The 16,758-nt window shown below is 40.6% G+C and overlaps 1 protein-coding gene and 1 long non-coding RNA gene across 4 annotated transcripts in view; both read left to right on the forward strand.

The window, feature by feature from the left end:
* The window catches only part of GMEB1 (glucocorticoid modulatory element binding protein 1), a 30,716-nt gene extending 18,764 nt beyond the window's left edge, over window positions 1–11,952 (forward strand). For all 3 annotated transcript variants that reach the window (XM_037057187.1, XM_037057189.1, XM_037057188.1), the window contains exons 7-10: window positions 1,821–1,952; window positions 2,953–3,090; window positions 3,808–3,930; window positions 8,555–11,952. In XM_037057187.1, the coding sequence (XP_036913082.1) occupies window positions 1,821–1,952; window positions 2,953–3,090; window positions 3,808–3,930; window positions 8,555–9,255 (1,094 nt within the window). In that variant the 3' untranslated portion in view covers window positions 9,256–11,952. The remainder of the gene's footprint in view (window positions 1–1,820; window positions 1,953–2,952; window positions 3,091–3,807; window positions 3,931–8,554) is intronic.
* Window positions 11,953–12,370: 418 nt separating this feature from the next.
* LOC118994523 (uncharacterized) lies at window positions 12,371–13,001 on the forward strand. Its single transcript, XR_005068068.1, has 2 exons — window positions 12,371–12,637; window positions 12,732–13,001. It is a non-coding gene; the product is annotated as an uncharacterized LOC118994523 (long non-coding RNA).
* Window positions 13,002–16,758: the final 3,757 nt, after the last annotated feature.

Genomic DNA, 16,758 nt, shown 5'->3' on the forward strand with positions numbered 1-16,758 from the left:
TGGTTCAGTAGTCATAGTGCTTATTCAGTGATCTTGGTTGGGTGCCACTTGGCGTACTTTTGAAATTAGATTGTTTTGAAAATCCTTTGCTCTACTAGTGGTCAAAGCAGGAAGTTCAATTGGAATGGTGAATGGTTTTTAATTGATAAACTGAGATGTATCAAAGACAATTTATCTTTGGCTGGGTTGGACTCTGGGTGACTCTGCTCTAAGGATCAAAGAGCTGTGAATGGAAGGGATCCAGATAACCAAGCTGAGGCTTCCTCACAAATGAGACAGGATGGGCAGACACTTAACTTCAGTATTGTTGAGTTTGGGACTAGGGCTCCCTGTCCCTCTCCAGGACAGATATAGCCATATGAGATCATTAAGGATTCAGTTAGTCCAGCTGGAGATTTAGTACAGTTAAAATTCTTAGAATATGTATCAGTTACTTCCAGAAAACTTACAAATATGCCTGACAGAGTAGCAAGAATGATAAAGGATGTAAGGGAAGTAAATGCGCTTTAAAAATGCATCATAAGGGTTTTTTTTGGTCAGACCTAATATTCTGTAAGTAACAACTGGGTGAGTAAAAGCTGAATCTTTTTAAGGAAAGTATAAAATATCTAGCAGTTTGAATTTTTGTTGATATGACTCTTTCACTTGAAAAGTGAAAAATGCTGTGAAATTACATAATTGTTTTTATTTGGCCAAAACTTCTTTATTTAATTGATTACCAATATTGATACTACTTCTTTGCTTGATTATTGATATCCTCCAGCTTGTAGAATTCACACTTGTCTTTATTTCTGTCTGTTTGATTTTTTCAGTTCTCTTTGTTTACAACTGACAGCAAAAGTTATTTCCTCTGTGCATATACTATTTGTGGTCTCATCTGATTTTTTGAAGTCTTATTTCTCTTTACATAGGCTGATAAATAAGTTATAGCAACTTCAGATAGTATAGATGGTTAGTATCAAACAGGCCTATATTTAGTAGGGCTCTTGACTAAGCACTATAGTTTTCTCTTAAATTGTTTCTGGTCCTTCTCATCCTCACTAAGTCTGGGGCAAGTAGCCTGGCAATTATGCCCACCTTAAGTCTCTTTCAAAAATATACCTGCTCAAAAAGCAGATTGCTCTTTTTTAAGGTTGTATTTTTTTTTAAGATTTTATTTATTTATTTTTAGAGACAGGAGAAGGGAAGGAGAGAAAGAGAGAAACATCAGTGTGTGGTTGTCTTTCCTCTTCCCCCTACTGAGGACCTGGCCAGCAACCCAGACATTAGTTCTGACTGGGAATTGAACCAGCAACCCTTTGGTTCGCAGGCCTGTGTTCAGTCCACTGATATATACCAGCTAGGTACTTACTTATTTTTAGAGAGAGGGGAAGGGAGGGAGAAAGAGAGAAACATTGATGTATGAGAGATACATCAATCATTTGCCTCTCACACTCCCCCAACTGGTGACCCACCCTACAACCCAGGCATTTGCCCTGACAGGGAATGGGACAAGTGACCTTTCAGTTTTCAGGCTGGCATTCAATGCACTGACCCACACCAGCCAGGGCCAGATTGTTCTTTTGTGATTTTATAAGTTACCTTCACTTTCTATTCAGAGTAAGAAGAAAACATTTTTTTGCGAGGCAGGTTTTCTTTAGAAAATCCAATATTCATCCTGGCTTTCCTAGTGTTCTAGTTTTTGATATAGGGCTCTTCAGGCAAAAAGCCAGAATGTTAAATAAAATAACAGGGTCTCTTTGGCTATGAATATGAGATGGAGGATAGTTATGACTGTTTCATAAAATTCACTGGCCTTACCTCTAATGGACTGCTTTTAGGTAATATCACACAGATTGCCATTTCAGAAGAGAGCATGGAAGAAGCAGGGATAGAATGGAACTCAGCTCTCACTGCTGCTGTCACCATGGCCACAGAGGAGGGAGTGAAGAAAGACTCGGAAGAAATTTCAGGTACTTTTTTCTGGTGCTCAGACATCTTGCAGGGTTTTGTGGCCTTATTACCATTGTGATTATGAACACAGAAGACCTCTTAATTACTTTTGTTGTTCTTTCTTGTTCATATTAATACTAACTGTAGCTGCAAACTTCTTTTATCCATGCAACAGTCCTGCAAAGTCATGTTTTATACATGAAGAAATTGAGGTTCAGAAAGGTTCAACAACTTGCCTAATGCCAGTCATATAACCTATAAGTATTAGAGCTGAATTCAGCTGAGTTTGACTCTGTAGCCCATGCTTTTCATCTTCTCATACTGCCTCCAAGTTCGGTACATTTGTTAGATAAACCAAGCTGCAAGGTGTTAGAAGAAAAAATTAGGTAGCAGGTGGTGTAGAAGATGGTGATTAATGATGATTCACTTAGAGGGGACCAGGAGAAGCTTCACATCATCCTCCAGTCGTTTATTCATTTAACAAATATTTATGCTGTATATTTTCAATTGGTGCTCTTGCTAGATGCTAGACAGGTAAATGAAAAGACATAGCCTCTGACTTCAGGAAGCTGATAACAATGCCTGTGCAACTATTTTAGTTTGTTTTTTTAACTCTATGATTAGGGCAAATACATCTTTATTTTTTAGTATATCTTTAATTTAACATCTTTATTACTTTTAAAATTAAATTATTTAAATAATATCTAATATTTATTTAATATTTAATTTAATATATTTATTAGAAGAAGATACCTGTTCCTTGTAGCCAGAGCCATGACAAATTGTGGGCATGACAAATTGAGGCAATTATCCCAAGTCCCTAGTTTGCTAAAGAGGCCAAATAATTAGTACCAATTTAGAGAGGCAGCCACTATTCCAAAAGCTTCTTTCCTCTGTCCAGAAATGGCCTGACAAGGAGTCCTTTCAAATTGAAATGATTTTGAATTTAATACATTGTAAAGATGTGCCTAAGTATATGTAGCATCCCTTGCTGACCCTCTCTTATCTCTTTTGTACCAGAGGACACTTTGATGTTCTGGAAGGGAATAGCTGATGTAGGGCTGATGGAGGAGGTTGTATGCAATATACAGAAGGAAATAGAGGAGCTGCTCAGGGGGGTTCAGCAGCGGCTCGTCCAGGCTCCCTTCCAGGTTACAGGTAAGTGCATTAATGCTAATAATATCAAGTGATTTATTAAACACTAATAACTGCAGGTAGGCAGATCCTATTACCCTCGTGTAAACACTAAGGGATAGGTATTATTATCCCCATTTTACAGATTAATAAACTAGGGATCATAAAAGTTAAGTTACTAGTCCAAAGTTCATAACTGGGTTTTGAACTCACGTCTGGCCATGCTTTCTCCACAGATAATTTTTGCCTTTATCAGTGTGTCAGAGAAGTAATTTTCTCAATTCTCTCTCACTCATATATATGAGTATATATATATTTAAATATATTAATATAGATATAGCAAATCAAAATTAGTTATACATGTGATCAATCTTGGTTAAAATGATTAAAAATGCAATTAGAATAGTCGCATCATTTTCTAATTGTTCCATGTTTATATATAGCACAACAGGGAGATGGTGGAACCTTTCTATTTTTTTTTTTTAAAGATTTTATTTATTTATCTTTAGAGGGTAAGGGAAGGAGAGAGGGAGAGAAACATCAGTGTATGGTTGCCTTTCGTGCGTCCCCTGCTGGGAGTTGGCCTGCAGGGAACTGGCCTGCAACCCAGGCATGTGCCCTGACTGAGAATCGAACCGCGATCCTCTGAGTCGCAGGCTCGCGCTCAATCCACTGAGCTATACCAGCCAGGGCGGAACCTTTCTATTTTAACTGGACAGACATGTCTTTTGTTTTAAATAGATGCTGCTGTTCTCAACAATGTGGCACATACGTTTGGCCTAATGGACACAATCAAGAAGGTTTTGGACAACAGAAGGAACCAAATAGAGCAGGGGGAAGAGCAGTTTCTCTATACTCTGACAGGTACGTATAATATATGTCTCTTCTTAAGTGATATACTAATATCCTCAAGTCTTGCCATTTCTTTGTTGAATTCTGTTGGAACTAGCTTACTTCTTTCTTCTTTCTCCCCCCACCCCAACTCCCTCTCTTTCTCTTTCTTTTTCTTACAAATCACATAGTATCCTATTTGGCTTTTTCTTATACAGAGCTCCAAGTGAGGTGAAGTGGTGGGAAACAGATGCACAGAGGAAAAGAGAAAGAAGCCAGCACCCCAGTACTCCTTCTATATCTTTTGGAGAATTAGGATGTCTGCTAGAATGCTCTGTTAGTCCAAAAATATTGATGGCGGAAGAAACAAATTGGCCTTTGTCTTTTTTACATTATTATTACTGAGTCTTTAGAGAGATGTTCATTTACCATATTCTCCATTATTTGTGGTAATAAATTATGATACAGGGATAATTTAACTCTTTATCAAGTACTTCGTGCTTGTCTCTACACTAGGTTTTAGAAATATAGTGTTGAATATTGAGGGCCTTCAAGGAATTCAAGGGAAAGCAGACATTGAAATAGAGTAAGTGCAAAAAGTAATCAGTTTTATGACAGGCATATAGCAGGTATGATGGAAAAGCAAAGGGACTTATCACTTATACCTGGAAAGAATCAGGAGAGACTTTTTAAAAAAATATATTTTATTGATTATATCATTATAGTTGTTCTATTCCCCCCCCTTCATTCCCCTCCACCCGCACACTCCCTCCCCCAACATTCTCCCCCACTTAGTTTATAACCACGTGTCTCAAGTTCTTTAGATTCTATGTTTCCCCTACTATTCTTGCCCTCCCCCTATCTATTTTCTACCTACTGTCTATGCTATTTTCTGTACCTTCTCCCTCCTTCTCCTCCTCCCACTCCCCTGTTGCTAACCCTCCACGTGTTCTTCATTTCTATGGTTCTACTCCTGATCTAGCTGTCCTCTGAGTTTGCTTTTGTTTTAGGTGTGGTTGTTAATAACTGTGAGTTTGCTGTCCTTTCACTGTTCCTATTTTTCATCTTCTTTTTCTTAGACAAGTCCCTTTAACACTTCATGTAATAAGGGCTTGGTGATGATGAACTCCTTGAACTTGACCTTATCTGAGAAGCACTTTATCTGTCCTTCCATTCTAAATGAAAGTTTTGCTGGATAAAGCAATCTTGGCTGTAGGTCTTTGGATTTCATGACTTGGAATACTTCTTTCCAGCCCCTTCTTGCCTGTAAGGTCTCTTTTGAGAAATCCGCTGACAGTCTGATGGGCACTCCTTTGTAGGTGACTGTCCCCCATCTCTTGCTTCTTCTAGGATTCTCTCCTTCATTTTAATCTTGGCTAATGTAATTATGATGTGCCTTGGTGTGTTCCTCCTTGGGTCCAGCTTCTTTGGGACTCTCTAAACTTCCTGGACTTCCTGGAAGTCTATTGACTTTTCCAGATTGGGGAAGTTCTCCTTTATTATTTGTTCAAATAAGTTTTCCACTTGTTGCTCTTCCTTTCCCCCTTCTGGTACTGCTTTAATTTGGATCTTGGAACGTTTAAAGTTGTCCTGGAGGTTCCTAAGCCTCTCCTCATTTTTTTGAATTCTTGTTTCCTCCTTCTTTTCTGTTTGGTCAGTTTTTTCTTCCTTCTGGTCCACTGCATTGATTTGAGTCCCAGTTTCCCTTCCCTCACTATTGGTTTCCTGTACATCTCCCTTCATTTCAATTAGTTTAGCCTTCATATGTTCCTCTAATTTGTGACTAAAATCAACCAGTTCTGTGAGCATCCTGATCACCAGTGTTTAGAACTGTGCATCTGATAGGTTGGCTATCTTTTGGTCGCTTAAAAGTATTGGCTTTGGGGCTTTGATTTGTTCTGTTTGAGCCATAATGTTTTGGTCTGTTCACGCCTGTTACATATGAGGGGCGGAGCCTTAGGTGTTCACCAGGGTGGGGCAACCCAGTCACTGGGTTGTGATGCTGTATGTGGGGGCGGAGTCAGAGAGGGGCAATGGTGTTTGCACTGCTCTCTCTCGGATTTTGGTCCCCTCTGCTGCTTCCCACAAGCAAATTGGGCCCTTCTGGTGCTGGTTCCCGGGTGTGTGGGCCTGTGCACCTTCCACGACCCTGTGGGTCTCTCCAACAAACTCTCTGTGAGCCTGGGAGCTTCTCCCGGCACTTCGACCCTGAGAATTTTTCCAATTGTTTCTTTTAAACTTTAATTCCTGTCACTGGGGCCATAGCCTGCATGGTCTGTTTCACTGCTTGCTCCTTCGCCTGGTTTATCTGCTCACGAATGTGTGACCACGATCAGCCAGCTGCCTTGCGCCCTCACTGGGTCCACCCATTGCCTCCCCACACCTGGGATCTGCCAACTGCTGCCTGCACGCCTAGGTCGGTCCTGTCTGGCCGCTTTTTACTGCTTGACCCCGCTCCACCAGTCGGAAGGATGACTCCATCCCTCTTACTGGTCTGGATGAATGGTTCATTGTTGTTGGACTTTGGTACAGTTCAATTTTCCATGTTTTGGTTGCGTATTTGTTACTCAAACTTTGTTGTCTTTAAACTTGGTTGTGTGAGGAGACACAGTGTTTCCATCTACGTCTCCATCTTGGCCAGAAGCCCCCGTTTTTACCTTTCTTGAAATAATGCAGTATAATATGCTAAAAATGTTGTATATTTTCTTCCATCCTCAGTATTAAAATGGCTATATAAAAATTCAACAATTTTGACAAGTTTTTTTAAAAAATGCATGCTGATATTACAGCTCTCACAATATGATCTAACAATATGGTTTTGAATGAAGTTAAAGATGACTAAGCGCTACTAGAACTATCTTATGTAAAAAAAAACAAGTGAACTTTTTGGCCAACCCAGTAGAATATGTATAGTCAGTCATAAAGCCCAAAGGCAAGAAAGATATCTGATAAGAAAAGAACAATTTGTTTTTTTTAAGTTATTTTTATACCCAGTTTGTATTTTAAACTCTGTTTACCAAGTACTGTCAGAGGTACCCTTTGCCATTTGATCCCCCCCAGGACTGTTATTCCTATTTTACTGATGACCCAGTAGAGGAACAGAGAAGATACATTATTTGCCTAGGGCCACAAAAGTGAAGCTGGAAATAGAATTCTGTCTTCTTATTCCTAATCCAGTTTCTACCTTGAAACTTTACACCATCTGAAAAATAGTTTTTGTAGAATGGTAGGTTTCTGGTTCCATATTATTTTTTAGGTAGTTTTAATTGTAGTGTACATAAAATTGTTTTCTGAGTTTTTACTGTGACATTAATATTTTTCCAAGTTGCTACATAGTACTGAATTCACCTAGACATTCTCCTACTAAGACATTTAAATTTTCTTTAAAAAATTTAGTTTTAGCCCAGACTGGTGTGGCTCAGTGGGTTGAGTGCTGGCCTGCAAACCAAAGAGTCGCCAGTTTGATTCCCACTCAGGTAACATCCCTGGGTTGCAGACCAGGTCCCCAGTAAGGGGTGCACAAGAGGCAGCCACACATTGATGTTTCTCTCCCTCTCTTTCTCTCTCCCTTCCCCTCTCTAAAAATAAATAAAAGAAATCATAAAAAAAAAGATTTAGAAAGAGAAGAAGGGAGGGAGAAAAAGGGAGAGAAACATCAGTGTGTAAGAGAAACTTCGATAGACACATCAATCAGTTTGTCTCTTGTACGCCCCCAACTGGGGATCTGGACTGCAACCCAGGCATGTATCCTGACTGGGAACTGAACCGGCAACCTCTCAGTTTGAAGGCTAGCACTCAGTCCACTTAGCTATACCACCCAGGGCTAGATCTTTAAATTTTCAAACTCTTCTTCAGTAGCTTATTTTGTTACATTGGACTTATGTGAATATAGTTTAAAATTTTTTAAATTTACTTTAGAAAGAGAGAAGGGGTGGGGGGAGAGAGAGAAACATCAATTTATTGTTTCACTTATTTATGTATTCATTGGTTGATTCTAAAACGTACCCTGACTGGGAATCAAACCTACAACCTTCGTATATGGGGATGATGCTCTAATCAACTGAGTACCCAAATAGGCCCTAACTTTTTCTTTTTATGTTCTTTTAAACTATTTCCCAGGACTAAGCTTAAGGTTAAATAGTATATATAATTTGTTTTATGGGTTTCTGTGAATTACTGTCAAATTTCCAAAATTATACCAATTTACGTCACCAGTTTGAACCCACCAACATTGGACATTTATAATAGTACCTGACTTAACTTTTCAAAAATTCCTGGACAGTGTGACTCAGTTGGTTAAGTGTTGTCCCATAAACCAAAAGGCCGCGGGTTCAATTCTTGGTCAGGGAAATGCCTAGGTTGCAGATTTGGTCGTGGTTGGGGGTATGAAATCAATATTTCTCTCACATCAATGTTTTTCTCCCTCTCTCTTTCTCCCTCCCTTCCCCTCTCTAAAATCAACGAGCATGTCCTCAGGTGAGGATAAAAAGAAAATCATCCAGTCTGGTTTCTTAAAAACAAGTGAAGTGACTTTCCTGAGACTACATTGTGGCAAGACCAGAACAAGACCCCAGGTTTCCTCCTTCCCATTTTACTGTTCCCAAGATTATAGTTCCCTTCACACAGTCTTTCTTTTCTTTTTTTTTTCTTTTCATAGACTTGGAACGCCAGTTGGAAGAGCAAAAGAAGCAAGCTCAGGATCATAGGCTGAAATCCCAGACAGTTCAAAATGTGGTATTGATGCCTGTGAGCACTCCTAAGCCTCCAAAAAGGCCCCGGCTCCAGCGGCCAGCCTCCACCACCGTCTTGAGCCCTTCTCCTCCTGTCCAGCAGCCTCAGTTCACAGTCATCTCACCTATTACCATCACCCCAGTGGGTCAGTCATTTTCCATGGGCAATATTCCAGTGGCCACCCTCAGCCAGGGCTCCAGCCCTGTGACTGTCCACACACTGCCTTCTGGCCCTCAGCTCTTCCGCTATGCCACAGTGGTCTCCTCTGCCAAGAGCAGCTCACCAGACACAGTGACCATTCACCCGTCATCTAGCTTGACGCTGCTAAGCTCTACTGCTATGCAAGATGGGAGTACCCTGGGCAACATGACCACCATGGTGAGCCCTGTGGAGTTGGTGGCCATGGAGTCCGGCCTGACCTCAGCAATACAGGCTGTTGAAAGCACCTCAGAGGATGGGCAGACCATCATTGAAATTGACCCAGCCCCAGACCCAGAGGCTGAGGATACTGAGGGCAAAGCAGTCATTTTGGAGACAGAGCTGAGGACTGAAGATAAAGTTGTGGCTGAGATGGAAGAACATCAGCATCAAGTCCACAATGTGGAAATTGTGGTCTTAGAGGATTAACTGGGGAGATCGGGGCCAGGAGATATGTTTTGGTTTTAAATTTTAATTATTTGTTTACTTTTATCATTGTCCCACTCATTTCCACATAGGATCCTTTAAAAAAAAACAAACTATCTCGTTGCTGTAACTGAAAATGTTGGGTACCTCCCACCCCCTCATTGAAAGAATGGACAAAAACAAGCTGCCCTTCCAGAAGTTGAGAGTAGGTTATTCAATGTCCTCATCCTCTTATACCAAGAAAGTTATTTCTTTTAGGGGAGGCATCAAGATAACCAGAAACCCTATCCTGAATGCCCTTTCCAGGCTAGTCTACCTATGTATGCATGTAGTTTTATTTTTGTAAAGATGCATTGACCAAACTCTGGAACACAGACCTGATACTGGACGACAACCCACTCACACACGGATGCAGAAGGATAGTTCGTTTTGTATCCTGGAATGGGCCCTCAGAGGCCAGTGCAAAACCCTGAAACAAAGGAAGTTGAATTCTGCTTGAAGGGGAACTCTGTTGCTTGGAGCAGCAGCTTAAAAAGGGAAGTGCTTTGGCCAGGATGGGGCAAAGAAATTATCTTATTTCTTGAATTGCAACTGATACCTCTTGATATTTCTGAGGGTTACCACTATGGGTGCTATTTTGAGGAGAGGCCACTGATAAGTGGAAGGGTACATTTCCATGGAGCAAGTAGCATCAGGAGAAATAGAAATCCAGGGATGTCACAGCTGTGCTTTGGGATTCAAGCCCACCTGGCCCCAACTTTGTCAAAGCACTTACCTTTCTAAACTAGGATTAGTCCATTTATTCACGAACTGTGATGTGGTGTAAATTGCTCTTGGACTATGGCTGTTGTGGTGGTCGGGCCTCCAAGGCCATCATTTTTATTGCATAACTCCAGGCACAGGGGAGTTCCTCATCCAGACCAGCTGCCCGTTTTGGTGGGGCCCTTTTTTGGCTTTGGAACCAAAAGCATCCACTCATTTGGTGCTTCCTCTTGTTCTACCCTCCGTTTCTCAACTGTTAATGACATCTGTCTCCTGGATCCCACGCTCTTCAGCTCTTTGGCTGATTTGGAGCACAGTGACAGGTGCCTGCCTTCATCCCCTTTTAGATTCATTTGTACCACAGATGTTTCTGTGAGATTGAACTCATAAAAAAAAACCCTTAGCTTGGCAGGAAGACTAAATACACCCAGCCTATGCTGAGGCACCGAGTGGATGTCTCCTCCTGAGCAAGCTGGACTCCCTGGGAAAGAAGCATTGTCTGCAGCATTATATTATAGGAAGTGTACCAAGAATGTCAACAATAATGTCTTTGGGGTGGGAGGGTGTATCTTACTTTCTTTTTTTTTTTTTTACTGTTTGTATATTTAGAGCTGGGCCATTTTCTGTGTTGTGATTCCTTCTCTTTGACCATCTTCAGTGTTTGGGGCAAGAGTGGACCCTGGTCTTTCTTTTGGTTGTATTGTTTACTGCACTAGGAAAAATATAGGGAAGCTGCAGACAGTTTAAAGGAAAAATAGGTAAAAAAGAAAGCACATACCTTAGAAGTGGGAGTTTTTGTTTTTTTTTTTAATTAAAAGCAAAACTTCAACCTGTAGTTTCCTTTTTTTTTTCTTAAGAAGCCACCCACTTGAAGCCGTGTTTTTCCAACGGATGTTGGAAACCCTGTTGTCAAGCAAGTGAAAACAGTTCTGTCCCTTAGATAGCTGTATATAGCTGGAGAAGCCCTCTAACTTGGAGGGTCAATTCTAAAAGCCTTAAAGGGTGAGATTTCTGAACCCCATACAGTTGTGGTTTTCAGCTTTAAAATTGGGGTTTATTTTTCTTTTCAAAACATTTGATATATGTAGTGGTCAGCTTAGAACAAACCTTTGGCCCTTTATATACCTTTAGTGAGGAAAGTGTCTTTTATTTCTTGCTTTTTAGGTTTCCTGTTGGTACATAAACAAAACCAGTATTTCTCTCTAAGGCTTAAACTGTTACTTGAAGCTAAAAAGGCATATCATTCCTAATGTGGTTTTTAGGGACACTTTTCTCTTTCTAGAGATAAGAGACCCAATTCAGAACAGAGAAGGAAAATACCTGCACCCTAGGTTCCTTTCTTCCCTCCATCAGAGCTGTTGGTAATATTTTATTGTAGTATGAGCATCATGCTTCCAAAGTCAAGACCTCTCCTCCTAAGGGCAGAGCCTGTTTACTTTTACTTTCTGAATATTCCAGCTGGTGGAAATACACAAGCTTTGTTGTTTTCCTGATCTTGCAATAGCCTGTCATTATTGCTACATGCTATGACACCCATTGTTGAGTTGGGGGGTTCCCTTGCAGGTCCGGTCCAGATGATCTCAGATGGGGGAAATATATGCAAGCCATTTGTCTGTGCATAAGCATTTGCAATGAATCATTCCTCAGGCTGACTTGGCAGTAGCCATCTTTCTGTTCGTCCATTAAATAAACATTTATAAGTATGGTCTATGTGCCAGGCTTTGTGCTAGGCACTGGCAGTGCAGAGGTGAAAACATTCCCTGCACTCAAAAAGTTCATACTCTAGAAACTGTCTAGAATTTATGTTTGAATATAATTGGTTTCCTTTGTAATCCTATGTATTTTATTTAATGCATTGAAAAGCATTATTCTGAGAATTGATCCATAGGTGTCAGTGGTCTACCAGAGGTACAAAAAGATTAAACCCTTCTCTAGTGAGATATTGAAACAGACCATCATACTGGAATAAATGCAATGATACAGCTCTTAGCTGGGAGCTAAGAAAACAAAGGGCCCTGGCAGGGTAGCCCAGTTGGTTAGAGCATTGTCCTCATATGCCAAGGTTGTGGGTTCAACCTCTGGTCAAGGCACATACAAGAGTCAACCAACGAATGCATAAAGTAAAGTGGAACAACAAACTGATGTCTCTCTCAAGTCAATCAATTCATAAGTTAGGGGGACTCTGGCTGGTGTGGCTCTGTGGTTGAATGCCAGCCAACAAATCAAATGGTTGCCAGTTTGATTCCCAGTCTAGGGCACATGCCTGGGTTGTGGGCCAGGTCCCCAGTAGAGGGTGTGCAAGAGGCAACCACACATTGATGTTTCTCTACCTTTCTCCCTTCCCCTCTCTAAAAAATAAAATCTTTAAAAAAAATTAAGGTGGGGGCGGGGAAGAAAACAAAAGATCAAGCACTCCAGTTTGGGGGCAGTGGCCAGCAAATATGGGAGTACTTCCTGAAGGTGTGACCTTAAGCTGATTTAGGAGAGACCATTTTTGGCTAGGTTTTGGGAGGTTATTTTGTACTCCATCTCAAGTAGTTGTGTTTATAGAAGAGGAAAAAAAATCCTTAGCCTTGTTGCTTTTGCCTCCAGAGCCAGGCAATCAGCAGCACAGGCAGTTTAGGTATTACTAAATACCTAAATACCTAGGTATTTAGGTAATACTCTTAGGTATTCATTTGCAATGAATGACTCTTAGGTACTCTTAGTATTCTAAGTACCCTACTGGGGAAAGCCAAATCATGTGTCAGCTTCTCTTAAGTTTCAGTGAGATGAATCCAATGTAGGACTGGAGTTTAGCTGGTGGGCAGTAAATGCCCAAACCTTCCTGTAATGCAGAATCTACAAGGGCCTCAGAGTCAGCTGTACAAGTGTCTCACCTTGGCCAAGTCCATGTTTGGCCCTCACCTGTTCTTTTCCCCATTTCAGACTCCTTCCCTGACCCAAACCCCACAAAACAAAACAAAACAAAACAAGACAAAACAAAAAACCTCTCCCAGTTTTTCTAAAGTATAAAATGGACAATACTTCAGGATCCAAAGCCAGTTCACTGCAATTTTGGGTTTGTTTCTTTTTACACCTTTGTTCACGTTAGGGAAGAAGAAGCACTGTTAATCCAAATACCTTGGAAGTTAGTGTTCTGTTCAGTTAATATGATACTCTTTAGTGGAGGCATTTTGTCCCATTTTCATAAAAGGCACAAAAGGTAAGTTTGTATGGAAGGAAGTATTTGTATTGGTAACATTTGGTTATAAAAATAGCAAAATCAAGCATAAACTATGGGATTACTAGTTTATTGAGTTATAACTGGTCCAGATCAAGGAAATAAGGATAAAGAAATGGTTGAATTCTGAAAATATGCATGAGATTCATTTTGTGATTCATTTTGGGCAATACTCCTGAGGAAATAGTCTTTTCGGAGAAAAAGCTCGGTTGCTAGGCCTGTCCCTGCATTTTCAAATATCTAGTACAGTTCCCTCACACTTAGGATATCTCCTTCCTGGGAAGTTCTTATGCTGTCTGCAGTGTACTACAATGACCACCAAGATGGTGGTGCTATACAAGGGACTGCACAGGATCAGTTCTGCTAGATTTTGACTCTCTGTCCCTGGGATTTCTTTTCTTAGGCAGCCCTAATTGAGTCCTTTCCAGGTTTCCTCCTCAATTTTGGAACATCTTTCTTTGTCCTGAGCTATGCAATTTGACTTCCTCTGGAAGGTTCTACTTTCCGCCAACTTCCTTATCCATATTCCTATTTCCCTAACCAAAACACATTTGGTTCCCAATTCTGCCATGTCAGTAACTCTTTCAACTTTAGATCATCATTTCTCATGGCACCCCAAGAACCCAAACTCAGCATACATCCAGAGATGGCTGTCTTTACTACCTAAAACAGCCTTCTTCACTCCATTAATCACCTGAATTGAAGCACCTTTGGGATGTACATGTGCAGTGCCTGTAGGTAAGATCCCCAGCATACATAGATCTAAAACTTGTCTTTTATACCTGTATAATTGTCTACCTATGGTGACCCAGGCTAAGTCATGTCTGTTTCCTGGATAAATTCCCTTCCTCCCTCCCTCCCTCCCTTGATTTTTCAGAGAGAAATATCAGTTGTTTCAATTATTTTTTCACTTTTTAAAAAGTTTTTTTCTTTATTTTTATAGAGGAAGGGAAGGAGAGAAGGAGAGAAATATCAATGTATGGTTGCTTCTCAAGAGTCCCCTGCTGGAAACTGGCCTGCAACCCAGGGATGTGCCCTGACTGGGAATTGAACCGCGATCATGTGGTTTGCAGGCCCACACTCGATCTACTGAGCTACACCAGCCAGGGCTATTTTTTCACTTTTTAAAATATATTTTATTGATTATGCTATTAGAGTTGTACCATTTTTACCCCTTTGCCCCTCTACACCCAGTACCCCCATTCTCTCCAGCAATCTCCCCTTAGTTTGTGTCCATGGGTCATGCATATAAGTTCTTTGGCTACTCCATTTCCTATACTGTTCTATACTTCCTCCTATCTATTCTGTACTCTCCATTTTTTACTTTTTTTTTTTAGATTTTATTTATTTATCTTCAGAGGAGAAGGGAAGGAGAGAGGGAGAGAAATATCAATGTATGGTTGCCTCTCGTGTATCCCCTGCTGGGAACTGGCCTGCAACCCAGGCATGTGCCCTGCCTGGGAATCAAAGTGGCAACCTTTTGGATAGCAGGCCTGCACTCAATCCACTGAGCTACACCAGCCAGGGCCCATTTTTTACTTCTTAATTCTTGCACCTTGTCTCCATTCTTTCCCTCCTTCCTCCCAAATGATAGCCCTCTAAATGATCTCCACATCCTTTTTCTGTTTCTGTTCTGCTTGTTTGCTTAGTTTTTTAGATTAAGATGTTGGTAGTTGTGAATTTATTGCCATTTACTGTTTGAGTTTTGATCTTTTTTCTTATATAAGTCCCTTTAACATTTTATATAATAATGGCTTGGTGATGATAAACTTTAGTTTTACCTTATATGGGAAACACTTTATCTGCCCTTCTATTCTAAATTGATAGCTTTGCTGGATAGAGTAATCTAAATTGTAGATCCTTGCTTTTCATCACTTTGAATACTTCTTGCGAGTCCCTTCTAGCCTGCAAAGTTTCTTTTGAGAAATCAGCTGACAGTCTTATGGGAAATTCTTTGTAGGTAACTACCTGCTTTTCTCTTGCTGCTTTTAAGATTCTCTCTTTATCTTTAACCTTTGGCATTTTAATTATGGTGTGTCTTGGTATGGTCCTCTTTGGTTCCATCTCGTTTGGAACTCTCTCTGTGCTTCCTGGACTTGTATGTCTATTTCCTTCACCAAATTAGAGGATGTTTCTTTCATTATTTTTTCAAATAGATTTCCAATTTCTTGCTCTTTCTCTTCTCCTTCTGGCACCACCATGATTCAGATGTTGGTACATTTGAAGATGTCCCAGAGGCTCCTTAGCCTATCCTTGTTTTTTGAATTCATTTTTCTTCTTACTATTTTTAAAATATGTTATTTATTTATATTTAGAGGGGAAGGGAAGGAGACAAGGAGAGAAGTATCAATGTATGGTTGCCTCTCGAGAGTCCCCTTCTGGGAACTGGCCTGCAACCCAGGCATGTGCCCTGACTGGGAATTGAACCGCAATCATGTGGTTCGCAGGCCCGTGCTCAATCCACTGAGCTACACCAGCCAGGGTCTTCTTCTTGCTATTTTGATCAAATATTTTATTTCTTCCTTGTGTTCCAAATCGTTGATATTCAGTTTCATCCCCTCCACTGTTGGTTCCCTGTAGATTTTTCTTTATTTCACTTATGTAACTTTCATTTCTGCCTGGGTCTTTTTTTTCCCCTGTTAAAGTACCCAGTCAGTTCCTTGAACATCCTGATAACCATTGTTTTGAACTCTGCATCTAATAGATTGCTTATCTTCATTGTGGTTAGTTCTTTTTCTGGAGTTTTGTCCTTTCATTTGGGCCATATTTCTTTGTCTCCTTATTTTAGCAGCCTCCCTGTATTTGTTTCTGTGTATTAGGCAGAGCTGTTTTGACTCCTTGTCTTAGTAGTGTGGCCTATGGTAGAAAAGTGCACCTGCCTGGATGAACATGGCTTCTTTGAATCCTTGGTTGCCGGACTTCCACACAGCTTGATTTTCTGATGTTTCTGGTTGATATTTGTTTTGTAGTCTAGTTGTATTTTTTGTTGTAGTTGTGCAAAGAGGCAAGGTATTTTTTAAAAGATTTTATTTATTTATTTTTAAAGAGTTGGAAAGAGAGGGAGAGAAACATCAGTGTTGGTTGCCCCTCACCTGGCCCCCACTGGGGGGCCTGGTCCACAACCCAGACATGTGCCCTGACTGGGAATCAAACTGGTGACCCTTATGGTTTCCAGCCCACACTCAATCCACTGAGCTAAGCTCAATCCACACCAGCCAAGGCTGAAAGCCTTATCATCATCCGGCAGTGCCATTCTTCCAAGCAGGTCCTGTTGTTCCATTTATTTATGCATTCATTTGTTGCTTCTTTCATTGTATATGCCCTGATCGAATATTGAACTTGCAATCTAGGCATATCAGAACAATGCTCTAACCAACTGAGCTACCTGACCAGGGCCTGGATAAATTCTTTAAGCCCATTATGATTCTTACTACCTATTCCTGCTATGTCTTATGAACCTCTCAGTCTAAAGACATTTGGTGCTCTCTCAACCTAGAGTGGACCAGACCCTTCTTTGAAAT

The sequence above is a fragment of the Sturnira hondurensis genome, unplaced genomic scaffold (genome assembly GCF_014824575.4).
Source record: "Sturnira hondurensis isolate 20B ecotype Veracruz unplaced genomic scaffold, ASM1482457v3 Scaffold0009516, whole genome shotgun sequence".
NCBI classification, from domain to species: Eukaryota; Metazoa; Chordata; class Mammalia; order Chiroptera; family Phyllostomidae; genus Sturnira; species Sturnira hondurensis.